The sequence below is a fragment of the Trichoplusia ni genome, chromosome 16 (assembly GCF_003590095.1).
Source record: "Trichoplusia ni isolate ovarian cell line Hi5 chromosome 16, tn1, whole genome shotgun sequence".
Classification (NCBI taxonomy): Eukaryota; Metazoa; Arthropoda; class Insecta; order Lepidoptera; family Noctuidae; genus Trichoplusia; species Trichoplusia ni.
The window spans coordinates 8,573,740-8,600,473 of record NC_039493.1 but is presented as its reverse complement, the minus strand read 5'-3'; the positions used below and the strand labels follow the sequence as shown (position 1 = coordinate 8,600,473).

At 36.3% G+C, this 26,734-nt stretch overlaps 2 protein-coding genes across 5 annotated transcripts in view; one reads left to right on the top strand and one right to left on the bottom strand.

Annotated features, from left to right (window-relative positions):
* LOC113501666 (peptide chain release factor 1) overlaps positions 1–7,425 on the top strand; it is an 8,577-nt gene extending 1,152 nt beyond the window's left edge. Inside the window, exons 2-3 of the mRNA XM_026882849.1 lie at positions 5,870–6,824; positions 6,949–7,425. Of these exons, the coding sequence (XP_026738650.1) occupies positions 5,870–6,824; positions 6,949–7,179 (1,186 nt within the window). The 3' untranslated portion in view covers positions 7,180–7,425. The remainder of the gene's footprint in view (positions 1–5,869; positions 6,825–6,948) is intronic.
* Positions 7,244–26,292, bottom strand: LOC113501664 (voltage-dependent calcium channel subunit alpha-2/delta-3). Of its 4 annotated transcripts, none has more exons than XM_026882841.1 (26): positions 25,926–26,292; positions 25,468–25,549; positions 25,011–25,386; positions 24,805–24,936; positions 24,461–24,720; positions 24,138–24,284; positions 23,943–24,062; positions 22,894–23,076; positions 22,527–22,661; positions 22,314–22,406; positions 21,120–21,146; positions 20,209–20,289; positions 20,052–20,126; positions 19,694–19,798; positions 19,538–19,609; positions 19,147–19,352; positions 18,747–18,904; positions 18,575–18,637; positions 18,287–18,380; positions 17,303–17,407; positions 16,908–17,175; positions 11,029–11,148; positions 10,646–10,771; positions 10,186–10,297; positions 8,313–8,719; positions 7,244–8,232 (listed from the first exon to the last, which is right to left on the bottom strand). In XM_026882841.1, the coding sequence occupies exons 1-26, from the start codon at positions 26,036–26,038 to the stop codon at positions 8,131–8,133; spliced, it is 3,762 nt and encodes a 1,253-aa protein (XP_026738642.1). In that variant the 5' UTR covers positions 26,039–26,292; the 3' UTR covers positions 7,244–8,130. The 4 variants fall into 4 exon arrangements, with proteins under 4 accessions (XP_026738642.1, XP_026738644.1, XP_026738645.1 ...); XM_026882843.1 differs by having other exon boundaries at positions 23,949–24,062; positions 25,926–26,291; XM_026882844.1 differs by lacking the exon at positions 21,120–21,146 and having other exon boundaries at positions 25,926–26,291.
* Positions 26,293–26,734: the final 442 nt, after the last annotated feature.

The window sequence follows — 26,734 nt, the reverse complement described above, 5'->3', positions numbered from 1 at the left end:
TTTTTGTTTTATCATAGCTCGTTATGACATGCTCTTATTTGATCAAAAACGAAACGTAATTAGATTTTTTACAATCGTTATCTAACGCAACTGTGTTTTGCATCTTTTTGTTAACATAAAAATATTGTAAACCGCATGGATTAGCTATTAAATCTAGAGTTTGGTTTTATATTTTTGCGAAGAGTATTTTCATAATTCAGTTGTTTAAATTAATGTCTATTACTTATTAATGTTTATTTGGTTTTCTTGTCGCTGATCACCGTCAATAGTTTAAAGTTTTCTGATAGAAATATTACTGATACTAAACTAATGTAAATAGCACGTTCATAGACCTTGGAGTCGTGAACTCTACCACAGTCAAATCCCTGAAAGCACGTTATGCCGTTGGTTCAACCGTCGTTGATTTTGTAAGTTGTTTATTATAACCATCGCCAACTAACGCCATCTGTTACTAGTAGAGGAAGCTTAAATTCGTGAATACAATATTAAAATCATCGTTTCTAGCTTAAGACATTTTATGTTTAAAGAGTACTTCTGTGATTTTCTAACGAGGTAAAGTTCTGTTTCTAATGAGTTAAGTATCTACTGTCTAGCAAAACTTTTTTTAGGCAACCCTGCATAATGGACCTACGTTTGCCACCTGAGAATAATTTTCTATATAATACTTTACTACTAAGTTATAAAACGCACAACAACTGCCTGAATAATTATTTAATTAAATACAATGAGTACACATTTCAATTTAAATAAACTGTAACCGCAGCATTAATAAAATTAAAACGCCCAAACGTTTCGGCTAAATTAAATTCGCTTTACAATGTTGTAGAACGGCGTGACACAATCAATTTGCCGCGTCGCGTCTATTCACCCTTTATGTGGCTTCCCCCAGCCAGAGACAATATGGCAGCGCTGAGTCTGCGTCACGCCGACTTCTCGCCTTTTGCGACACTGTAATCGAGGGGGACGAACGTTTGTCATCCTATCCCTGTCCCCCACCGACAAAGAACACTCAACCTAACCAACAAAAAAAAACGCTAAAGTTTCTGCAAGCATCATAAATTTTATAGCATTTTAAACACCATAACAAACATACAATAATAGGTAAATGTTTTGGTAAGCCATAAATTTGAATAACGCCCGCTGGAAGACGAAATTTGCGACACAATACTTGTCAATAAAACATTTTCGTGATATACATACAAGAAGACAATTAGTGGTGACTGAATCCCTTTAAGTGGACTCTCTTTGAGTTTATTAATGTTTTCACTGACTTACAAGCTTTTTATGGTGTTTTTTTCCGATCGACCTTACAAATAATGAATTATTTATTTAACACTAAAATTTAATTCAATTAGTCAACATTTTCACGTCATTTTCATCATGTTGTCGTCATGGTCGTCAAGGATGCTATCAAAAGCCAACGCTACAAAAATATATTATAAACTACACAAGATACCTGAACACGTAATCATTGTAAAGCCTATCTACTGAATTAAACAACGGAGTCAAAAGGCAAGCAAAGTCGACGTTACGTGGCTCCGGATCGACCGGCCAGCCAAGACACGACAGAAAACAATCGCAGTGTTTGCTCGCCTCAGCTAATGGCCCATTAGCCGGTCGTACACGCGAACTAAACTTTGCTTTACTTGACACTTAACAATATAGAATTAAAAGCAATTATTGCGTGCACTTTACTATCGCACCTAGTACAATGTCTGTGTTGGTTTTTGTTTATCTTGCTTTATGTAGAGTATGTGGCATGCCTGAGGCTAATTAAGGTGAGGATTCATATTAAACACCATTAGGAATATTAATTGGTATCTATTTTGCATACTTAGGAAGTTTTTTTGGGCGCTACCTAATTAACTTCTTGCAACTTACGGTCTAAGTAAGCTTATTTTTTATAGAAGAAATACTTTTTATTTCTGCTGTTTCAAATACGTTTTGGCTAGACACTATGTTTGCTGACAATATTTCTTTTCATGTAGATAGGTAACTACAGTTAAAGGACCAAAACGTTGCACGAAGACTTAGTTTCAAAATGAGGTCAGTTGATTTAAAAATAAGATTCAACATTTACTCATATTTTACCTCTGTCCACTACCTAAGTACTCATAACAAACCAAAGCATATTTATTTTCACAAAGCATCCATAAAAGGAACTGTAAAAGTTTAAATATGTACTTGTAGGTGAAACAATAAATCGAGGCGATTTATGCGGGTGCTATAAATGTCTTCCCGAGTAAGAGGAAAGTGTGAAGTGTTGTTAGCGGTTATACTGCACAAACGTGGGATATTTATTTAAGAGGCAGTGAGTGAGGATTGCGGACTACGCAAACTGAGCACTCTCGACGGAATGGGCCAAGACTAATGTGGACGTGTGGAGAGAACTGCCGCGGCCCGCACTCCGGCCGCGGCTGATGTATGCGAGGGTTAACGCGAATTCTATACGAATTACTTACGTGACACTGTATGATTTAAATTATAGCTGATATTGTAACTGATTCCAGATTCCTCACATCAAATATCTTTGTTTTCAGGTACTGTCTGTTGATTTAGATTTTATTTGAAAAAACAATGTATTCTTTTTTCCTAAATTTAAGCTTCCAGTTTTTATTTCATCTTAAAAAGAGTCATCATTTTCTATTGGGTAGACATCTAAACATCCGCAGAACGAGCACAGCCGATCGTTAATAATTACAAATACTCGATATTAAAGATAAAGATAAAGTTTATGGCTACCATCCTCGATAGCTGCTACTCACTGCTCATAAAACAAAATTGAGCCTTATCAAAATTGTGAAGGAAATTCGCGTAAATCGGGCCTCGGATCGTTTCGATCGACTTTTACGAGCTTGTAGCTTCACTGTGAATTTAGTGAACCAATATTTACCGGGCTCGGGTGAATGTTGCCACTTCTACTGTAAATGTAGCGGAACCCTCCGGAAATAAAGTGTACGGCAATTTGCTCGATTACTTACTTAAGATGAAATATTTGGGCGTTCGAAACGGCCGGTGATTTGAGCGGGATTTATCAGAATTGTTTAGGGGAACCTTTTCGAGATATGTATGTGTGATTTTACTGCAGTTAAGTTAGTAACCAGCCTATATGTAGAATAGGTAGGTACTACCTACTGCACCTCGCTTGTGAAGAGAGAGTAATTGAAATTTCCAAGATTATCTTATGTTGCCATCCCATAAGTTGCATTGCGAAAGTCTTTCTTTTCATTTTAATTTGTGCCTATTGAGGGATTGTTACTTAAGATACAAATACTCAAGATCTTCAGGTACAGTAATAAACAAAAACTCTATTGTTATTATTCTATGTAAATTCCAACTTACAAAACTCTTTCGAGGCACTAAATAACTCGAGTTACACAAAAAACGGCCTCATACATTTGTACTTTCGTTACAGTTTAATTTATATGTATATTTTATACATTATATTACTATAATTATGAATAATGGAATAACACAAACCATTTTTTATTCTCATACATAAACTTAATATGTAAAGCCGCTATTACGCTGTCAAGAAAAATAATCGTGTTTTATGTCCAGCGCTGCTTTTGAAGGAGGGACAACTTTATTGTGGTAACAAAAGATTTAATATACTTGAAATATAGGTACATTATCATTTATTCGCGAGTGTTCACGCACACATGAGTACATAGTGTTTTAATTAACTGTGTGTTTGTGTGCTATGATGTGTTTATTCATTAATGTAATGAATGAGCGTGGTTCTGCGTACGGGAGCCCGACAGTAATTATGTTGCATTAGCTAACATTATCGCTTACTGTACGCTATCAATTTAATTCAATGCCGTTTGATCAAACTGTTATTGAAGCCACTGCGATGCGCTACAATTTATGCTGGTATGTTGCGGATAATTTTTTTATGTAGGTAGGTAATGCTTGATTAGAACTAAGAATATTTTTGTGTAGTAGGTAATAACTGCTGCTTTACTAGTAACTGCCTCTTAGTGATGGAGACAATTTGGAAGAATGGCAGATAGTTCAATGAATGATGGTGAATTCGTTTACTCTTTTAATCGTTAGATAGATCAAATTATAGCGAATGAGGCGGGACGTTATTCCAGTGTATAATTTTTGCAAAGTCGCTACGTCAGGAGCCTCTTATCCTCAACTTTAATGCATTTTTACTTAGTCTATGGGTATTGTTCAGCATCAATTTTAAAATAAAATTTAATATAAAACTGCTTACATATTACTTGTTAGGCAGCATATTACCTATTGGGGTATTTGTACGCCGAGGTAAGTCTAACTATCACTCACCTGTGCGGTGGATAAATAATTAGCAAGAGAGTAATCAAGTCTGGCTAGCCAATGGGGTAATAAAACTTAAGAAGAACTTAAAACAAGAGCTCGGTATAAAATTTAAAAGGTAAGCAGACATTTCACGCTTAAGCTTATGTTAAGACACGTTAGTTCAATTAACCTGGGCGCTAAAGGAATTCAAAATAAACTCTGCAGGTAGAACATAACACCTTACTTCAACGATTCATCTCAGTCACTAGGTACCCTACATGAGGATAATTTTCACAGTCGATGAAACAAAGGAAGCTCGGCGGTTGCGCCGTCCGTCTGTCCGTCGTCATTAGCACTAATAACTCCATACGAGTTGAACGTACAATGAGTGACGTCGCCGCGTAGTTGCGGTCGTGAAAGGAAACTCCCAGTGTTCGTACAGTTCGTCCTAATAATTCTATCAATAGCGCATCGCTGCGGTCAATGTGGTAATCGCGCGTCTAGAATATGTTTGGAATGCAGCCATTTTGAACGGCCATAACAATTGACACAGGAAGAGGTTTCAGCCGCCAGACAAGCAATTTCAATGCGGTCGGCATCGGTTAGCGTGTGTAATTTCCTCCTCATTATTTAGGTTTGAATTTTCTTAATTTCATACCTTTGAATTAAAATTAATTATAGTCCTTTTTATTTTATACTTGCAAAAATTGAATATATTATTCATCATTTGCAAATTTCTTGTCTTCTTTGTGTTCAATAAGTCATGCCAGTAGTCATTCTATACAGGTTTCGTAAAATTTGTCTCATAAGCGGAGTAGGTATTAAATGGGTAAACTAAAGTAAATCTTTGGAATTCAATAAATTGTTGTTAATAGAAAATCAAACCGATTTCAAGAAAAATAAAACTTTGATGACGATCATATAGAGACATAACTTCTTAAGGTAAATAACCACTGAAATCGGCGCCAAGCAAACTCATGGGTAAAACTCCTAACTATCATGAGAGTGTTATTTCTTACATGAGATAAGTACTACTGAACTATAATAGTGTTTAGTTCAGTTAATTTAATTAAACAAATGTCACCCAAATCGGGTCAGAAACATTGGCGTTATCGGTGTACATACATAAATCACGCAAACCGAATTAAAATCGTCTTCCTTTTTGATGTTGGTTAAAAAATAAGTTATTGAGTTGGTTGGTAATTCCATCTATCATTTCAAAGATAAACTTTAACAACACACAAATGTCTCTACTCGACAATAGATGGCACTTGTTTCGATGGGGCAATTTGTAATCAGTTAAATTAAAATAAATTTTGTAACACCAAATAAAATAATATTCAGAATTTTCTATTGTAATGAAAGTAAACGGGTAATAAAAATAGTTGACTGGAATTAATGCACAGATAAAACACGAAAAAATGTGAAGTGTCAAAATATGACAGATATATTTCATAGAGCAGTCAGTCAGCTGTTCAATAAATAACCTTTAAATTGGAAGTATTATTCAAATAATATAACTACAAAAACCTGATATTACTGTATTAATTGTGATATCTAGAATCTTATTTAAAGCCCATAATTAATAAGCTTTCACCATGTCATTTTTAAGGGTGGGCTTTCGGCAGTTATTTAAAACACCGACTGTAATTTGTAGATGTTATTCAGACAATGCCGTAAATTTATCGGATCCAGCAATTCAGCGATATTTAAAAACCTTAATATTAGAACACGAAAACCTGTGCACAAAAGCCAAAAAAACATTGGAAGAATCACGACGGCTTATGGATATAAAACCTGTGGTTTCAGTGTTGGAGCAGAGAATCGCGTTATACGACAGTATTGAATCACTGAAAGACCTCAACAAAAGACCGGATCAAGACGAGGTAATGAAGAAAATGATAAAAGAAGAAGCCGAGCTATATTTAAAACGCATCAAGGAAGTCGACAGTGAATTAATGTCCATACTGCTGGAGCCGCAGATGACGGACGGCAGCGTCATGTTGGAGGTGACGGCGGGCGCCGGTGGACAGGAAGCTATGCTGTTTGCGCGCGAACTCTTTGAAATGTACGAACAATACGCCAACTACAAGGACTGGGATGTCACTGTAGCGTCAGTTGAAAAATCTGACATTGGCGGCGTCAGAAAAGCCTTAATGTTCATTGAAGGATTTGGTGCGCCTGAACTTATGAAAGTTGAGGGTGGTGTGCATCGTGTTCAAAGGATCCCAACCACTGAGAAAGGAGGACGTATTCACACAAGCACTGTTTCAGTGGCCGTCCTACCTCAGCCCACTGACATTGAAGTAGAAATAGCTGAACGAGACCTGGTCATAGAAACTAAAAGAGCAAGTGGAGCTGGAGGCCAGCATGTGAACACCACTGACAGTGCTGTGCGCATCACACACACACCCACAGGAACAGTGGTTGAATGCCAAGAAGGCAGATCACAAATCAAAAACAAAGAGATTGCTATGCAAAAGTTAAGGACAATATTGTTAGAGAGGCAGTTTAAGGCACAGGCAGACAAGATTGATAGTGAGAGGAAATCACAGGTCTGTGTGTAATTCTTGATTACTAATCTAATTTTCTATCTTCTTATTAACCTTTAATTTTATTTCTTTTCTGCTTCAGATATGTCCCAACTTATTATAAATGTGTACTTTATTTACATTTCAGGTGGGTTCAAGCAATAGAAATGAAAAAATTCGAACATACAACTATCCTCAGGATAGAGTGACAGAACATCGTGAGGGAGGTGGAAGCACACACAACTTGCAATCTTTCATGAAAGGCGGTGAAGAACTGGAGAAAATGCAGGATAGCCTTATCAGGCAGCAGAAACAACAAGCATTCTTACAAGAAATCGAACAATTTGTTAAAGAGCACAAGATTGGCAAAGATAACTGATCACTTTATAAGCTTAGTCTAATAATAGGTAAGTATTGATAGTTTGTTGAAATGAAATATGTAGTTTAATTATTACTATAGTCATTTATTTTGTACCAAACAAACAATCACATTTCAGTAATGAGATAAACAGTTCACATCTAAGAAGTTTTACATAAATGACAGAGATTCAAAAGACTAAATTCTAATAATAGTAATACTGTATCAATATGATAAAAAAAGAATAAAATTTTATTGAAAACATTATCTTAATTGTTTGTTCTTAAGGTTCTTGTAAAGTTTTCATCCCATTTATTTTATTGAGGACGGAGCAAAGGTAACATACATTTAACTATATAACAGAGAAAAAATGACAAAATATGAACTGGAATTATTAAATAATGCAAAAAGCCAATTCGTTACAAAAGCTATAATTTAATTATATATTTTATCTATTATCTTAAATAAGATTTATTCATTTATTCATCTTAAACTTCACAATTTATAGATTCCCACAATGCAACATGATGATAATTTCTCTGATATGATTTCAATTGCTTCCTATTGTGGCACAATGGGAGCACACTTTATTATTTAAAATTTGATATGTGGTAATGACATGTAATTATTTATTTACCTACTTACTCTATAAGCGGAGATCATAGAATGGTAATATATAACATTAACATAAAATATATACTATTCATCAGGTATTTTAAACTACATTTCTTTGTGTTGGCTACTAACTAATTCTCTGGATAAACTATGACAGATTCAACAAAACATATAGGTATTTGCTATAGTATTTGAATTTTCTATACTTGATAATAAATTTATCTCTTCCTACTATTTGTTGTGTACCAGCAAGCTGACCTGTAAATATTTCTCTCAGTATCTGAGTTTAAATGATATAGCAGCTGCCTCGAATTTCTTCTAAAACCAATTATTGCCTCATTTTCATCTTTGTAAAGTTTAAACTAGATAATATTTGACTATTAGCAATATACTTAATGACACCCAAGTTTTGCTATTGCCTGGTAAGCTGCCACGTCCGCACATGTCAATATTGCTCTCCTGCAAAAAGAAACAAGGATTTTTGTGAAAAAGAAACAACTTTTTTGGTGAAAGTGGTTTTGAGTATTTTGGGCACTCACTTCAGTGTGATTCCTAATACACGATGTGGGTTGCTTTCTATACAGTGGATGCATATGCTTTAGACAGGGCAATGACTCGTTGTAATTGACCTCTGTAGCATCTATGGACATGGCGGCGACCTCGTCACGTGGGCAGTTAGCATCCACCACGATCATCAGCATATTCGTGTAGTTTACATGCTGTGCATAGAAAGGTCTGGCACATTCTGTCAGGGGCTTGTTCAGTTTCACGTCCAAATTGTTGTAATCCAATTGGTACAAGAACATCTCCCTGTCACACGGTGTTGGCCGTGTTCTATTGATAAGTACCAGCTTCTCAAAATCTCGTTCCACTACCCTCATATTCGGAGGTTTCGGATTGTATGGGTCGTCAGTTTCTTCATCGTTCTCGTAGCTCTGGTATGACACTGTATCAAAGAAAACTGTATTAGAAACAGTTATTGGTAGTCAAGACTCCATGCACGAGCAAAGAAGAAAGACAAAAATTAAAAAGAAGTAAATTATTGATAAGAGCCATGCTGAAGTAAAATCATGGTTTTGGAGACCTGTACATAGTGTACTGTCGAGATGAATAAATAATTTAAGAAATAAGCGTAATGTATTAGAATCAGAATAAATCATTAGATATCTATATACAATGCCTTAAAAGGAACTTATTAAAATTAACAGTAGTCAGAAATATAATAAACACAAAGATTTATGTAAAGATAAGTCTTAATTCGTAAAAATATAGGTTTCCTGAAAAGCAAAGGTAATCACCTACACATGCGGGTAATACTAAAAATGTTCTATCTTTGTCACGCATGTCGAGAATCGGCACTAACAACGTAGTCTAACCATGTAAAAATGCACCAAAACTATTCATGCTTTATCTAAGGGTCCAGCAGCCAACCTAACTTGGTTGTACATATAAGCTTATTTTATGGGCCGAAACAAATTCAATACAAATTCAAATTCAAAATTACGATAACAAAAAGCAAGGTTGTTCCACGCGGATTGTAACTCTTTTGTATTGTTAAAGTCGCTTCTGTATCGTTTTATTAGATCGTTGAAACTTCTCAAACATCTCGAAGGGAAATTTGTTTGAGCCCGAAATACGTATGTACGAAGTACCTACGATAAGCATTCTACGAGAGCACAAAAAATATTTGTACTATAAATATCGCTATAAGTGTTGAGGGTCTGTCAGAGGACACGTGCTACTGTGCTCGCTCTACACGTAACTCACCGGTGGGTGTAACATACTCTGAAAAAAGATGGAGTCATTACTACTTTAATAGAAAATTCTATGTCCAATTGTTGACTCCATGGTAGAATTTTGTTTTAGCTACAATGTTGTGAGAACCAGCTATAAATAATAATGTCGGGTGCAGATCAATCGCGGTGCACACTCATGCACCCAAAATAACTTTCGTAGAATAAGTTTGAAGCAACAGTGTTCCAAGATTTGTAACGTTTTTGTCTATGTTGTGTGTGCATCAATTTTCAGTACAGACTCTGGTGGTTTAGTATGATTTTGTTGCTAACATATTTCATCAGTTAGATACTTCATGCAAAGAAACATTGAGAAGCACAACGTTGTACCTCGCACAAAGATGCTGATATTCTGTTAAACAATGTTTAGTACTACATAGATAGATATTGCGTCGTCTATAAGTGCACGTTGTCATGCAGATCTGATAGAGCATGCCGACAACGCTCAAGAGCAACATCGAATGCGCAAAGAATCCACAACATTTAACATAATCCGAGCAAATATCTCGATTTATGAATCGTCGAATATTCTCGAACTAACCCGATACAATGGACATGAAACATTGACAACTGCAACAATGGTCACCCATTGTCGAAGTATCAGTATAGTCATACGTACCTTCGTCGAAGGTGTAGCTGGACGCCTGTGCCAAACCTGTGGTTATGGAGTTGTAGAACCAGATAGTTGTCGTCAGGAACCAGGCCATTACCAGACGCAGATTTTCTAGAGGCTGAAAGTCAATAAATGCGTTTCTGTTTACTCCCTAAAAATAATCGAAATAGGAGTATATTCGACAATGTTAAACCACGCCATTAATTTATTAATATTACAATTACAATCGAACAACTGGAGATTTTGGAGAGTCCACGCCAGCGCGAGGCCTTACATAGAATCGATGACGTAACGCATTTGAAGTGGTCTAGGTGAATAGAAATGGAATCAGGTGTGGTTTGATAACATATGGTACCAGTGTCGTACGATAGAAACGAGTCATGCTCTTGAACTGTATCTTCTCCTAGTATTTTGCTAGTAGTGTAGGTACTAGATAAAAACGTAATAAATAGTATAAGCATGTTACTGTTAGCAGCATTGTCGCTGGGTTCGTAGTTTTCTTCTCTCGAAAGCAGACCGCTTGGTAGTCTACTATGTGAACTGGTTTAAAAACCTCGTCTTCGATTAACCTCGCCATGATATCCGGTCGTACCTGAAACATATTAGTGAAGTTTGAGAAACTCAATGTTGATGTGCGTCTGTAGTGACATAGTGATTGGAACTAGTAATTTTGGCATAGCTGCAAAACAACAACAGTAACAAGCAAAATAGGGTAAGAGATTTTTTTTCTACATGGCGTTGATTTCGGTCAGATGAATTAAACATATCTGTTGCAGTAGTTTTGTTATGAAATGTTTCCAAATCATTTTAGATTGCTTTTTGGAAATCATATACTAAGGTTCTTCTTACCCTTCCGAAGAATTGTCCAGTCTGCGAGTCATTACTAACGATGATCCACCCGTTGTTGTCCACCAGGTAACAGTCCCAATTGTCAGACTGACATGTCGTGCACTCTTTGTTGTGTTCGCACTGGAATATGGGATTGATTTTACACATGATGAAGGGTTAACATTTTATGAATACATAATATACATTTTCAGCAAACAACATTACTATTCGGAGATATGTCGTATTAATATTAGTAATCGACTTTTATCAAAGCTTAATACACGGTTACTTTTAATGTGTTTCCAACCTGTCTTTTTTTTTTTTTTTTTTTTTTAATCTAATTTTATTTAGGGGCCTTTATCTCCATGGACATGCGAGCCCCAACGTTACCTGATCTTAATCTCTATTTACAAAAAACTTATTTCCTAAAAAGGGACAGAGTCATTGGTGCAAAATCATGTTTTCTACCATAAACTTTGCAGTGTCAGATGTTGGTTCTGCTAGAATACTTAAAAAGGCTCCTTGATCGTATGTGTTTATATGAAATTTTTGCACCAATGCCTCTCTCACTCTTTTATATTTTTTACATTCTGCAAGAATGTGCTGCACATCTTCCACCATGCCACACACTTCGCAATTAGGGGAATCAATTTTATTCATTAAATATCCAAATTTCTTTGATGGATAATGTCCAGAACGTAATCTACCTATAGCTACAATGTAGGTTCTACTTAACTTACTATTATAAAACCACGGTATTCGAGGAGGCTGACATTGTATTGTTTTAAACCATATACCTTTTTCTTTACTCCTTTCATCGAAATATTCCTTGAACGTTAAGTAACACTTATTTTTGAATTTTGTTACAACTTCTGTATAATGTGGTAAAATTGCGATATCCAAACCATCTTTCGTTGCTAATTTAGCCAACCTGTCAGCCTCCTCGTTGCCCTTTAAGCCTATATGTGACGGAACCCATTGCAATCTCAGGTTTATATTATACTTTGTGACTAATTCGTATATTAATTTTAAAATCTTATAGACTATCGGTACACCTCTGCTGTAACCAGAAGCGCACCGAGTCATATGCTGTAAGGCGCTTTTGCTATCTGTAACTATAACAAAATTTCTACCTTCCTGACCTTTTATAAAATTAAGAGCCTCTGAGATTGCAATGAGCTCCAATGTCATGATCGATACTGATGCCTTAACTTTAAACATAGCAACTGTATTTTTTGAAATATCGAAATACGCCGCTCCACGACCACTATTACTTTTGGATCCATCAGTAAATATTTTTATCCATCCAGCGTATTCGGTGGCTAATTCTGCAATTATATTAGATTTAAGAAAAGTTGAATCGTAACATCTTTTTGACCCTTTCATAGATTCTAAGTTTATTTTAATTAATCCGTTTATATCTATATAACTTACCCAGATATCCAATTTAAATAATTCAAGCGGATTTGAAGTGTATATGTCACAGTTTTTACATTCATTAAAAACAGGTATAAGTAATGGTTTCCTAACCCTTTGCCAATATCGATCATACACATCGGAGCTAAGGTCTATCAAGAGGTCTATTGTTATATTATTGGACCAAGACATACTTTTAATACAGTATTTGTAGGCAAGATACAATCTTCTCAGAAACAATGGTGGCAGACACAATTCACTCTCCATAACATGGATTGGTGTACTTTTAATATAACCTCCTATTATTCGTAGGGCTTGATTTTGAATCCGGTCAAGTTTGAACAAATTACTTTTCGCACTATTATCATAAAGAAAACACCCAAAATCCACTCTACTTCTTATTAATGATATGTATATTGTTCTTAAGTGCTTAGGGTGAATGCCCCAACCTGAACCTGCTAATACTTTCAATAGGTTCAAGAATTTTGAAGCTTTTTCAGAAATCTCATTCACATGTTTACTCCAACGCAAAGATGTATCCAGCCATAATCCCAAATATCTAACATTAACTTCCGTCGGAATAAGACTATTTCCAATATACAGTTTCACTTCTTTCCTTCTACGTCCTCTGCTAAAAATACAAATTTTAGATTTGTTTGGGGATAATTGCAGGCCTATGTCATCTAGCATAGTTGTGAACTCATTTAAAGATATTTGTAATTGTGATTCACAGTAACTAAGGTTTTTGTGACATACATATAAGACGAAATCGTCCGCATACTGGGACAAAAAAACATTACTTATTTTATGACATAATTTAAATGTAGCTATATTAAACAGTAACGGTGATAATGGATCTCCTTGAGCTAGTCCCCTGTTAGTATATCTTATTTCAGTAATTTGATTTTCCACATCATTCCTAATCATTAGACGTCTATCACTTAAAAAGCACCATAAATAGGCACATACTTTTTTACCAACTTTTAATTCATCTAGAATGTTTACTACTTTGTCAACTAATATGTTATTGTATGCATTTTCTACGTCGAGGAAGCAAGAAACTGTCGGGCAGTTCTTTCCAAAACCAACTTGTATATAGCTTACTAATCTTGTTAGGCAATCTAGACACGATTGAGCCCTACGGAAACCACATGTATACGATGATAAAATCAAATGTTTTTCTGTGTACCATTCCAGTCGTTTCCCTATCATTTGATGAAAAATTTTGCATATGCAAGATATAAGGGAAATCGGTCTAAGTTTGACTTCTGAATTGTTTTCGGTTCCTATTTTTGGTATGGGAACTATTAATATAGTTCGCCACTGGTTCGGTACAATTCCTAATGTAAAGATTGCATTATATATATTTAATAGAAATTGTTTACCTGGCAAAGGCAGGTTGTAAATTATTGAGTAGGTGATTCCGTCATTACCTGGTGCAGTATCTGTTTTCTTTAAACAAGCTTCTAATTCCTGCATTGTAAAAACCGACTCGAGTAAACTATTACTTGAACTGAAAATAGGCGGACTGTTAGAAACGAAGTCTGGTGTCAAAGACTTTAACAATTGTTTTTGTTTATCTTCGGGTGGAATGAACTTAGACTGACGATATCCCTTAAACCAACTCATTTTACGCCACATGTCAGAGACGGATACACACTCATTAATGCCAGCTAGACGATTTAGCCTGTCGGGTATGTTTTCTGGCTTTTTGAATTTGATTCTCCAGCTTTGTCAGATTGTCCGGTATAGGGTTTTTTCTAAAATAACTTAACGCTAATCGTCGCTCTGCTATTGTTTTAGACAAAGATGGAGACCAATAATGCTTTGGTGTAAATTTATTTGTGGGGCCTTTAAATACTTTTAATAATGGAATATTCTTATAAACTGATTGATTTACTACATCTAAAAAATAGTTATAATAATTTTGAATATCTGTGCTGCTACAAGAAAGACTATCAAAGGTAAAGAATGAATCTATAAGATCTTCTTTGTATCTTATCCAATTCGCCTTTTTAAAATTAAGTTTCTCTTTAACTTCTGAGAGTTCTGTCGAATTAATTTTGATTTTTATGATAAGATGATCGCTGCCCAAATTCTCGTTAATAGTTTTCCATTTAAAATCTATCGCTATATCTGATGAAGCAAAGGTTATATCGGGAGACGACTTTTGAAGTACATTGTTTACTAGTTTAATTCTTGTAGGATCCCCATTATTTAGCGAAATGAACCCGTTTTCTAAAGCCGAATCAAAGAGTTGTATACCCCTCTGGTTATTTTCATAAGACCAATTCGTGTGGTGACCGTTAAAGTCTCCTGCTATCAATGTTCTTTTGGAAGATATTTTAAAAATATTTTCCCAATCTGATTGTGACGTACGAACTGATGACGGGCAGTATATAGAAATAATATTATCTAAATGTTTACAGTTTAATAATCTAATATGAATTGCTTCTATACCTGTGTTTATACCGCTGATGGAGCAAACTTGTGACTGTACAGACTTATGAACAATAATCGCCACACCTCCATAAGAGTCAAGTCTGTCTTTACGATGAATATTATATCCACTAATATGGAGAGCAGATTCTGAATCCAACCATGTTTCGCTAATGATAGCTATGTGCACTTTTTCTTTAAACAATAAAGTATCAAAGTCTATTAACTTGGGCTTGAGACTCTGAGAATTCCACTGAACAATATTAAGAACTCTGGCCATTGAAAAGGTTAAAAAGATTCTCAACTATTCCAACATCAGAAAATATTTTCATAAAAAATTCTTTACATTCTCGAACAATTACTCTTAACACTAATATGCATTTATCTATAAAACTTTCTTCCGACATGACTATATTCTTAATTTTTAAAATAAGATTCCAAATATCGAATTTTCTCTGTTTTCTCTTCTCCAAATTTTCCAAAGTAATTTCTTCTCTCGGTTGTACTCTTTCTCCCTCAAAATTTTCTGTTTCGACTTCCATAACTTCTTTTTCAAATTGTTGATTTTTGTGCTCTTTTGTTTTTTTATTCGTTTCCTTTTTCTCCTTTTGTAATTGGCTATATCCCATATTCCTCTCTTTTTCTTGATTCTTTTCAGATTCATTAACCACGGCCGTTGTCCGTAAAACACTACTATATGACCTATTCATATTAATTGGGGGCAAAGTCTGGCTATTTATACTGTCAGTATTAATGTGTTCCTCCTCTACTCTTGTCTTCTCTTTTGGAATTTCCTTCATCAAAAATATCTCCAAAGCTTTTTTATATGTTATGTTTTTTTCACTCATAATCTCACGAATCTTTTTTTCCTTAATAAAATATGGACAGGATTTATTTAGTGCGATATGAGGCCCTTTGCAATTAGGGCACATGAATTTCTGAATTTCACAGTTGCTGTGTCCTTGACCACACTTGGGACAAACATCCTTATTTAATGAACAGAACTTTTTGATGTGCCCAAACCTCCAACATTTAGAACATTGTGTGACAGGGAAAACATACTTTTCTACGTCACACTTACAACCATAAGCAATGACGAAAGAGGGAGCAGATATACTTTTAAAACTTAGTCGTACAGTCTCACTTTCTACCCACTCGTCTTCTGAATTTCTTCTCCTCAATCTTCTGGCAGATAATATGTCACATGTTGCATTTAAGTTTTCTAATAATTCTTTTTCATCTATATCCAAATCTACCCCCTTGATGATGCCATATGACACATTGTTTTGGTCGGTAAATTGAGCACGTATATCAAGATCAACCAACTTTTGATTTTTAATAAGGTTTTCAGCTTGAACTATATTTTCAAATTGAACGTACACTCTGTACAGACTTTTATACTTTATTTTATTTATGTTTAATATATTTTCATCTCTCAGAAGTCTTGCAAGGGCCATTTGTTTTGGTAACACTTTTAATGATGTTAGACATACTTCATACTTTCGGCCGATATCCACGTTATCCTCCAAATCAAAATTTTTATCATAATTAACTGCTGAGTCACTTCTGATCAACCTTTTAGGTCTTCTTCTATTTACAGTAATAAATCCCTCTTCGCTACTATTTTCACTTTCTCGCGGTCTTTTATAATATCTTTTCATTTCCATATCTTGTAATTCTCTTTCACATTCCTTAATAATATCCGATTCACTTTTATCCTCATCACTTAAAATATCATCCATAATTATAATCTTTCGGGGGTACTTATAAAATTACTACCCAACGTATCGTGCGAAACTACGTGCGCTTGTCACAGCGTCTCGCGCGCCACTGAACCTGTCTTTACATTTATTGAAAATTAAATGTGTAGGAAATCAAAATCAAGAAGACTTAAAAAACCCGTTTTCCAGGCACTTTTAAAACGTGTCTTGAGTCAACTAGACTCAAGTTGCAGGATTACAAAATATCACTCTTATGGGGAAGAACCGTTGTCATGTTACAATCAATACACATAACCTTTTGGGGAAAAATAAAATAGATCTTACCGATGACGTAATATTTTCAAACCATTCGCTTAGCCTCTCGTGTTTGAATTGAAAGCCGACGACAGCTGCCGGGGCCTTCCTGTGGCCGTCTCCGTGGAACACAGCATGAGACGCCGTCACCATGGCCCGACTGACGTTGAGAGGGAATTTGTCGGTGCTCAGGTCGACGCTGTAGACGTAGCTTAGGGGATCCACGTAATGCTGTTCCACAGCACGTCTGTACCAGACCTCCTCTATGGAGCGCGGCCATTGCTTGCCGAATTCTGGTCTAGAAATACATGTTAAGTTGAAAAGTTAATTGCTTGCTCGTCAGAAGTCATTCTAGAGTCGTTATTGGTTCCTATTCCCCCATCGCAATTAAATTCGGAGAGTCATGGTAGTTGCTGTGTACTTACTTGTCATTATCGTGATCTTTCGGTGGATGTGTCTGCCATCGAGTCAGCCCGCTATGTGTAGACAGGAACGCGACGATGTATCCAAAACGTTGGATAAACTCCAGCCTGTTACAAAATATGTTTATTATTGTATGTGACTAACTGGGATCGTTAATGAAACTCGACGTTACGAGTCTTTATGGTCGCTGTCGGTGGTTTTGTTGAAATGTATGTTATTAGTGTAGGTGGATAATTCAGTCCTTCAAATATAAAACAATCTTTTGTGTGGACTCCATATAAATTTGTGACTTATTTCTGTCCTCGAAATCTAGCTCAACCGTGTCTTAATTTCAATTCACAAAAAACAGTAAAACTCATCTACTTATGGCAGTATCATAACATACAAACCAATCCATTGCTGCTAATGATACAAAATAAACGAAAAATGGTTAAATGCAAAACCTGCCAACATACATTAAGTGCGCTGACTCTACACTTATGTATAAAGAATATACGGGGTAAAGTGAAATAAAATTTATCAGTCCATGATTTTCCAGACAAGTCCTTTAAGTGTATTTTTCCGTCGTTCAGCCATATTTCGCCATCCGTTTAATTTACCTAAATATAATAAACACATGCAAAACGTTTTTCCACGTCGAAAGTTACTTTACCTCGGCAATAATCCGATCACTTTTGTCAATGGGCTATCCGGGCGGAATTAGTAAAATGCATTCCAAGAGTAAATTAAATTGTTTCGTGAATGAATCTCATTAAAAATATTGACGTTCGACCACAAGGGATTTGGTAAGTCTTTACAAAATACTTGGCCATAGTAGAAAGCACAAATCTTCACAATTATTCTTTTGTATGACCACACTCTGGACAAATACATCAATCGTTGTGCAAATAAAATGCCTTGTCTACGTTCCGTGTACTTTGTAAAGATCTGTTTGTTGTATTTCTGATTAAGTGTATAATAATGACTATGAATAATAATTTACTTACGCCTTCTCATCTGACGCCGAGTCTGAAATACTCTTGTTGAACCAGGCCGTGTTCCGGGCGTCATAAACTAACGCTTGCATTAATCCGTGATCGCCTTTAAAGAATATACAAAAATCAATACCAGACAAGAGTTTGATACAATATTATCAAGGCGGAAACTTGTCACGCATTTTGTAAAGAGGTTGAGCTTAGAAAAGGTTTTATATCATTTTTTTCATTTATATTTATATCTATATCTATACAGTCTATACTGAAATAGTATTAAAGTAGTATAACTCAAACACTTACAATAATATTCATTCCTGGGCGTGCTGTTAGATACCTTGTTCCTTTCTCTTGCTTCTGGTGTTCCTGTAAACCATAAACAGATCAATTTAACTATATCTCACCAATCACTGAACATCAAATTTTGGACAAATCGTCATAGTTGACCAATTATCAGTGTCATAAATCCAATTACCATTGTTGTGACGGTCGTGTCCCAGCTTATTCTTGTGGTGTTCTGGTGGACGAGGCTTCGCTGGCCAGCGCCAGCCAGGTTTGGCGACTCGTTCCAGGAAATAAAGTAGCTCCTCCTCAGCAGTTGCGAATGTTCGCTCATAGTGACGACAATATAACCTGCATTCAAGATTAGGTTCAATATCTGTCTCGTTATTTCAAGCCCGGCCTTATTTATTGATTGTAAATTTTAAGAAAATTTAAGTATCAGCAACTAAATTCGGACATTATAGGTGCAGTGACTGGTACGAATTGTCGAGTCTCTTCTGGTTACTAGTTATGTTGAAAATCTGCGTGGATCGACTATTGAGGGACGAATTTTTAACATTGCTTTATTTATGAAATTTCTTTTCGACACTTACCAATCAGGGTGAACGCTCCATTTGTCAGACAGGTACTGTCTTGCTGATATGTTCTTAGAGGTGAGGGAAAGGCGGTGTATATCGTCTGTGGGAGGTGGAGTGATGCGATGTCGGCCATAATTGTCAGGGATGGCCACTACTAACGTGAAAGGAGAGTCGCTGATACCCGTCCAGTAGTAATGCCTTTTGGCTCGGGATACCCTTTTCTGTAACATGCATGGTTTACATTTTGATTTGAGTCAAGCAAACTCAAAGCCACATAAAATCCGCATTATCTTATAAAGCGCTATTCTTCATGGCTAATATTAATCCTTCCTTTAATTCATAATTAAAGGATGCGTTACAGTTACAGTATAAAATTAAAGTATGTTAAAATTGTAATCATGCTTACCATGTCGTCTAGGTGATATTTGACATTCATTTCTTTATTCCCTGTTTTTTGGTCAATTATTTGTTTTCGGAGCTGAAAAAGAACAAATTCTATTAAGAATAGGTCCAATATGTTATGTTATTTTAAAAAGCTTCATTACTTAAATTAAAAACTCACCGCAGTTAATTCTTTACTGAAGTTTCTGGGCCCTCTGTCGTCATCGAATAGTTCCACCTCTATCATGTCGACACTGTTGTAACTTGGTTTTAATATTTGTTGAAACTGGAATATTTTAATTTGGGTCAATTATCTGACTTTTGCTGCACGAAGAGGCAGACTGCAAAGCTAGCCTTGTAAAAAATTCAGCAATTTTTCACAAGGCTAGTTACCTGATGTTAAAAAACTGTCCTCAAAAATAAGGCTATCTAATTTAAAAAAGTGCTTCAAATCTGAGTATACGGGATTTTCAGTGCGTTCTTTATAGATAATCTGCAATTTATGTTTTTGGAAATTCGCAGCTCTATATGTTACTTACCACGGGCCTCAAGTCAGGGTGTATCAGAATGTATCCGTTGTTGGTTACTATGAATGCGTAGCCATTTACACCGATCTGAAATTCAATTTATTTCATTTAATATTTTAATGATACACAAGGTAAAAAAGGCTGCTACAATCACAAGGCACAATGTTACCTTATACGGTGTCATAAGCGCCTGAATTTCGGACAGAGGTACGTCCGTGCCTGCGACTCCCAATAGTCTAGCTATACGCATCTGAAAATATTCTCTTATCAATATCTGACAGTGGCCGAACAAATCTTTACACAATAGAAACACAGATTACATTCATTTCATTTATTTTCTATTGATATATCTCTCTTGTTTGCTTTTTCAGCAAATCAATGTCACTAATGTCTACGTTACCATTTTAATGAGCTACGTTCGAAATATAAAAAATATTATAAAAATATGCTGTATGTATGTTATTTTTGTAAGTAAACAGTCAAAAATTATTCTAACTACAAGGTATTCCGTATTTGGCGATGTATTGGCCATCAGATTCTACTTTTTAACAACATTATGACAATCTCGTAAAACTAGCAATAAATTACTGATTGTTTAGCATCTAAGCCCCGTTAGGCGCAGTTCTATATATTTATTTATATAGAACTTTATTAAGGGATTCTAATTTTATTTCCACGGTTACAGGTTCTAGCAAAACTACTCAAATATTAAATAATTTATTGTTATAAAATTAAAATTCTACACTTTATATTCTAAAAACCCACTACCATTTCATTGTAAATATACAAATACCCTTTGGAATGTATCCTTGCAAAAATCTGTCGAAATTTTTATATTAATCATATTGACAAAGTGATATATATAAGTGAATCTTGCGCTCGAGTTTTCATCCCAGTGTAAAGATATTGCAACAAACATCGAAAGCAGCGTCACCACCTCACAAAGCGTGCGTGCGCGCCGCGCCGGTGCCGCGCGGACACTGGGCCACGGCGCGCGGCGCACGCCTCTCGCGTCCGTCACCGTTCACGCGTCGTCTCTCACGCCCACGGAGGCAGAATGTTCTATGAGCGTTGGCCTACCTCTTTCTGGCCGTTCTCCTCTACGGACTGCGATTGGTTGTGGACGTACGAATGCAATAAAATATAATAACATATAGATAAATGCGTTGTAACAACTTCCGCTAGAAATTAAAAAGTCTCCTCACTCGAGAGACTAAGTATTTCTAAAATTGTTAATATCAAAAATTGCCATTCTTAAGAAGATAATAGTCAAACTCAATAGATACTGTAGTAACAAAAGCCCCATACTAGTCTTGTATACGTCGGGCAGCACGATACTTGATATCCAAAAATATTTACATTTACTTGTCGTCATACAAGTCAATCTTTAAATTGTCTCTACAAAGACATTACTATATTCAGGCAAAAATACTTGATTTCATTAGATAGTGTGTGTAGTGTATTATAGATCATAACTCTTGCATAGAAAATTAACTTGATGATTGATAGAAAAGTCGTTCATTACACCCTATTGGTCTACGCCTACGATCTAGTAGAAACTACAACACTACAGTAAGCCAAAGGGTCGGACAACACATTGGTCAGGCGGACGAGCGGCTGCGCGCGCGCCGCCGGCCGCGCTCACATCTATCGAGGACAGATGCATCGCTAACGGGGCCAAATAACACTGTACCGTTACTGAAATCCAAAAAACTAAATCATAAAACTCTCTTGTATCTTGCAAAACTTTACAATTAAATCATCAAAACTTTCTAAGTGTAGTACCTCTTTCGTAACCGATACCCAGTAAGCTTCATTTATCAGTACATTCTCTGTGATGTTCTGAGGGGAAACCATCAAACAAAACGGAGTTATTAATAGACATTGACATGTAAAAGAAGATAGAGAACAGAGTAAAGAGTAAAGTAATCAGAAGAGATAGAGCTTACGTCCAATTAGTAGGAAATATAAAACCAATCTGTAAACACAACGTTTTGAAACAGATGACAGGTTTATTTGGTTCATGCTACATGGAAAATTTAGAATTTGGAAAAGACGTAATGTACAGCTAAATAATAATAGAGATAAGAGAATAATTTGTCTACAAGAGAAAATAAACTTTACACAGGAGAAAACAAAGTAAACATTTAATAAGGCAACATTGCTTATGGTCGGTACGCAAATCATTCTCTTTCCCGAGTATTTTAGACATATTCTCAGACACATTGGGGACAAATAAATAAGGGCTAGTTTACAACACGACGACGAACTCACCTCGTTGTGACGCAGGTCATAGACAGGCATTGACACTGACGTCATTAACTGATACTGGGAATTTCCAAGCTCACTGTACTGGCCCTGTTTCATCTGGAACGGAGATGTTATGATATGTATCATTTGTTGCTTTGACTCGGTTGCTTCCATATTCTTGTCTATCAGCTACATACTAATTTATATGTGGTACATTGTAAGTTGTAAGTTTTGCACCTGTGTTATCCTCCATCGCCTGTCCTGTTCCTTCTCCGAGTTGAAGAGGTTCTTGTCGCGACGTTGACTCATGAAGCGCTCCTTTTGTTCAGCTCTCTCGCGTTGTTCCCATAAATAGTCTGCTACTTTAGGATCCTATATGTTTCAGGAATTATTATATTAATTAGTACACAATATTTACCTCAGCGGGAGTAAGATATTATTTTTTTCATAAAAATGTTCCTCGTAGGCATTAAGACACTTGGCAGTATAAATATTAAACTTTGTTATGGTTAATTGAAACAGTTAAAAACTCAAGAATATATGGTTTAAAAGGGCTCTAGAAGTGGGGAAATTCATTAATGATTAAAAAATGTGTAAGACTCACAGTGACGTTAGCGTAAACAGGTGTCCATACGACGGGGTGTTTCTCTCGTTGCAGCACGAGCGGGCGCGCGAGCACGTTGACATGCTCCAGCACCCGCTCGCGCACCTCCGCCAGAGTACTCAGGTGCACGTAGAACCCGCGGTTGGCGCACGCCATCCACTTCACCTCCCTTACGTCGGCCACCTACATACAACCCTCTTCGTGTTATTACAACACTCACTCTCACACTGACAACATCGACGGCCCGTGATAGTGCGCTCATTGTCACCTAGCTAAGTGTCGCAGAGATGCCAGGATATTTGAGTCACAAAATAAAGTGTATATTACAATAATTGTTAGTAATGTATTACAAACTTAATAAAAATATAGGAAGTGAAGTAACTATTTGTAATTAAAGGAACTATAAGTTCTAAGAGATAAGAAAGAAGTTTCAAAATGCAAAACTGAAAACTATAATTTTATCAAACACTTTACTGTATTAGGTATTCATTCCTTTCTACTTTTCTATACAAATAACAAAATGCATTTTGAGATTGATCATTCAAGTTGACATTTCTTAATAAGACCAATTACCCAATATGCATTATAAACATATTATCTGGATTATCTCAAAAGGTGATTCCAAAAATGATCAATCGCAAAATCGGAGCCTTAAACGTATTCGCTGAAGATTTTTTTTCGATTGGACACGAAGTTACCAAACCACAAACATCAGACGATTCATAGGTACCTATTAATTCGTAATAGCAAGATTTTAGTTCTAGACATCTGGAGACGACACAAATATTTAGTTACGTGTAATCTAGCATTAAATCCTTCAGTGAATACACACTAAAACAATAACAATACAAACAAAAAAACTACAAGCGAAAGCACAATGATGTGGAAAAGACAACATACATTAGGTCATGCAACGTACAGTTTGTATGTACAATTAATAGACAGACAGAGTACCACATTCTAGGTGTACTGGCAGATTGGTACGAAGGAAGGCATTATGCAGGACGCACAATGACTACGACACACAGTAATACCTGAAGTGGTACTACCTTTACCTCTCGCCCTATCAGGTACGTAAACACTCTGACTGGGGTTTCGTACTTCCAATTGTACTTCTCGAATATTTCTTTGTAATTGTATGGGACGCCGTCTGTAACCAGCATTATGGCCTAAAACAAAACAGAACGCTGGTCTTAATTGAACGGTTCTATAAATAATGCACATACATGATCTTTTTCAAGTACCTGGTTACAATTGGCTCCGCCGCTGTTATTTCTGTATATTTCCAAAAGTTCAAACGCGCGGGTTAAAGCTGCAGAAAAGTTTGCTATTTCCATGGTCTCGAAATTATCCATTGCCAATTTTAGCTCCCTTATATTTCCCAATGTGGCCTTAAAAAAACAAATGCTAATATAGACGTGGGTGGTACACAGGAGTATTAATAATGAAAATATTTACTTCGATATCGCATGTAAACATAAACTGTAAGACATGTTTATTTTTGTTACACACGTGGTTGAAAATGTGCCGGAATGTATTCTGTTAACAGTAAAAAACTTCATTTTACCTGCACAAGTGAATCTTCAAAACAAGGAACGATTTCTTCCACAGTGTCGGCAAATGTCATTACGTTGACAAAATCATTGTTACCGAGCGTATCAAGTATGTTCGTGACGACATGTTTGGCGATGTCTCGTCTCTGCCCAGTCATCGACCCGCTGCGATCAACTAAAATGATTACATCCTTTGGACTCGCTGCTGCTTCCATGTACCACGCTCGTGTGCGGCAATCATAAATATCAACTGGGTCTGCTCTCCATTTTAATGCTGTAAATATTTATGCAATTTAGAACAAAGCTACAAACATTTCAAATGTATGAAATTGAGATGTAAATAGTAATAAATGTTTACCAGGATAATGCCTCATGAATCCTGTAGAACTGCCAAAGTATTGCCAGGACAGCGTTGGATCACTCTGATAGTTATTTATGAAATGCGTGTCCAATCCCTCCGACCAATGAATGCCTTTGATGACTTCAGGTGCTGTAATACATGAACTGTTTTTTAAATCTGTTCAACCAATATTTATGATTACTCGACCACCGCCGTTTACTCACCCCAGGCATAAACATTTGTCGGTACATGCACACTGCTAAAATTAGTGTTAACAGGAATGTTTGAAAAGTGTGGATTTTGTTGCATGTGCGCGCTCTTTGTCGGTGGCCTCTGTATCCAACTGTCCTGGCTGAAGTCTGTCTCAGGAGTGGTAGTGAGGGACACCTCGTCCCACGGTTCCTCCATTTCTTTGCTGTTATAGTACTGGAAGTCCTCAGGCACTGGTTCATTCTGTTTGTCAAACGCCATGTTCTCTGCTGCCTCCACTATCCTCTTGACAGCACTAATCTTTAGCTCCATCATGGCGCGAATGTCATCTGACATACTTTGAACTAGTTTTTCTCCATCCCTTGACTCCACTTGAGCCGATTTAAAACTCTGAAAGTATAAAATTGCTTACTAATTGCAATTACTACCTGTTTAAACTTTAGCGAACGTTTAATTAGTGAGAGTACATACGTCTTGAACTTCTTTCTTCCTGGTGATAAACTCGCCAAAATGATACAACTCAGTGCCGAGTTTAACCGCCCATGCTTGCACCCTACAAACATAATATCAATACGTTAAGTAATATACATCTATAAATACCTACAATGAAATCTTTTGCAAGGTATTTCCTATTGCTCATTCATTGTGGTTTTTTACGACCTATGTATGTATATCGATATTAATAGATTCTTGCCAGTGTAACATCGCTAATACCATGATATTTGAAGGTAATTTATTCCATACCTACAAATGCTTTCTAATTAACTAATTACTTGTCAAATTATTTGTTTATTACCAAAGTGCTTCACTAAATTTTACATGACACGTTAAGTATTTTGTTCGATTAATTTACTCAATTTACGTTTTGCGTCGGTAGAAGAAAAACATTAGACTATTGAAAAGAGGATTGACATGTATTGTGGTCTTACGAGTTGAGCGATATTTTGCCAGAGGCATCATATTGTGCACTAGCGGAGCAGTCCCTGGAGTCCAGGAACAAAACCAGCAGAATAAACACGAAACCACCGACACACTTGCACATCAGAACCACTGGAATATTTAGTTCACTGACTAGAATTATAATTGAGCATGTTAGGTGTCTACTTAATCTAATTACGACATTGACGATGTTTAGAGAGTCCTGTGCGAGGCGGCCGTGGGTACTGCGCGGAGTGAGCGAACATTGATAAGGTTGATAGGTGTGCGGGGCGCGCAGGCGTGGCGGCGCGGGGCGGGCATGCGCGCTGACTCCCGTGCGCAGCCGGACTGGCGAGCGCGACCTCCGCCGGTGCTGTACACACCGCTGTTAGCGTAACTTGTGGATTCTCTCGCAGTCGGCCACCTGACGCATCGATTTGTATCGCCCTCGTTACTAGGTCACGGTGTCTATGGGGCAGGACGGGATTGTTGGTAGTTAGGTTTCGCGCTGGGTTTGCTTTGTATCGTTTGTACATGATTTATTCAGTTTAGTGAATGGGAAGGTAATTTAAAAGGTACCAACATTTCTATATACTATTTTCAGTGCACTCTTTCGAGTACAATAATTAGGCTTTGACCCTCTAGAAATTAGGTGTCAAATGGTTGACTATTATACTGTCTGAATGAAATTGATTACTTTAGTAAGTACTTTTTAAGGAATTATTATGATCATACTATAAGGTTTTTATCGTTGATGTAGGAAAGCACAGATGGGTCGGTTATTAATTTAGTCGGTGTACAGATAAATGAAGTGCTTATA

Bases quoted from the DNA above. Each gene is read 5' to 3' on its own strand.
- LOC113501664 (XM_026882841.1), bottom strand. From the start codon at position 26,038: ATGTGCAAGTGTGTCGGTGGTTTCGTGTTTATTCTGCTGGTTTTGTTC. The intron at 21,147-22,313 runs GTGAGTTCGTCG...AACCAATCGCAG, and splicing joins ATGACCTGCGTCACAACGAG to TCCGTAGAGGAGAACGGCCA. The intron at 11,149-16,907 runs GTAAGATCTATT...CCCATATTCCAG, and splicing joins TTGAAAATATTACGTCATCG to TGCGAACACAACAAAGAGTG.